At 65.3% G+C, this 1,216-nt stretch overlaps 1 protein-coding gene across 1 annotated transcript in view; it reads right to left on the bottom strand.

The window, feature by feature from the left end:
* The window catches only part of FHOD1 (formin homology 2 domain containing 1), a 26,819-nt gene that overhangs the window by 5,009 nt on the left and 20,594 nt on the right, over positions 1 to 1,216 (bottom strand). The window contains exon 23 of the mRNA XM_009330377.1: positions 7 to 70. Coding sequence (XP_009328652.1) covers positions 7 to 70 — 64 coding nt within the window. The remainder of the gene's footprint in view (positions 1 to 6; positions 71 to 1,216) is intronic.

Raw genomic sequence — 1,216 nt, 5'->3', positions numbered from 1 at the left:
CCGGACGCCCGCCCCAGGCCCAGCGCCTGCACCAGGTCATCGCTGAGCCCGCTCTTCAGCGTCCGTCTCACTGCGGGAAGAGGAGAGCATGGCACTGGCAGCACGAGCAGCGCTGGCTGCCAGGGTCACCACACACTGGGTGCCTGCCCAGACGTGGGGGGCCCGGCATGCCGAGGAGGGGAAGGGTGGCATTAGGGTGCAGCGTCATGGTCTGGTCTCAGGGTACCTCCTGCTGTGGCCTGGTGGGCTCAACATGGGAGGTCAGGAGTAGCCAGCGGGGAAGGAGCCAGGCAGGGCAGAGACGGGACAAGGCATGGGGACAGAGCACGGGAACAGAGACGCAGAGATGGGACAGGACATGGGGACAGGGACACAAAGATGCGAAAGAGCTTCTGGGCAGGGCCGCAGGACAGAGTACAGGGACAGGGCCACAGAGGTGGGAAACCTTGAGCGTGCAAGCCTTGAGCCTGGCAGCAGTCCTCGCTCCTTCTGGCAGGGTCCCCCTGGGTGTCCCGGTACAGGAGGGATCGCGCTGTCCCTGGGAGGGATGATGGTGCCTGCACGCCACAGGGCTGGCTGCTGCGGGCCGAGTGCTTGCCCCCAGCAGCAGGGCTGGGGATGCAGCAGGAGGGATGCTGTCTTGGCCCAGGGAGGAGTACCACATAGCCCCGGCCTCTTGGGGCTCTGCAGGGGATGGGGACACTGGGCTGTCCAGGCAAGACCAACCCCAGGACTTCTCCGGCAGCACTCAGGTCCTGCTCAGGACCACAGTGATGGCTTCCCCAGGGATGCTGGAGGGAGCATCACCCCTTCCCTCGTGCCACAGACCTTGGTACTGCCTGCTTCGGTCCATGGCATCAAAAGCCTCCAGCATCCCAGCGCAGCAGCGGGGTGACCCAGGCGCAGGGACAAGGGATGCCAGCAGCATGTCAGATCACTTTATTGCCACAGTGGCCACGGGCCAGACCCCGTTCCCAGAGGGGGTCTAAGGTCCAGCCCCTTGACCCCTCTAATACTGTTGAGAAGTTGGCCTCCACGCCCATGCACAGGCGCTGAGCATCCTCCATCCCGGCCACCATGGAGCAGCTCCAGGGCATCACTCCCATCCTGCTGCCCGCAACTCCGGGAGCTGGAGGCCGGCGGAAAAGCAAAAGGCGAGGCCAAGGGTGCAGAGCGTGCCAGTCCTGGCGCAGCAGGGGCTGACACCCAGTCCTGG

This window comes from Pygoscelis adeliae, unplaced genomic scaffold, assembly GCF_000699105.1.
Source record: "Pygoscelis adeliae isolate BGI_AS28 unplaced genomic scaffold, ASM69910v1 Scaffold458, whole genome shotgun sequence".
NCBI lineage: Eukaryota > Metazoa > Chordata > Aves > Sphenisciformes > Spheniscidae > Pygoscelis > Pygoscelis adeliae.
This window is presented reverse-complemented; position numbering and strand designations above follow the sequence as displayed.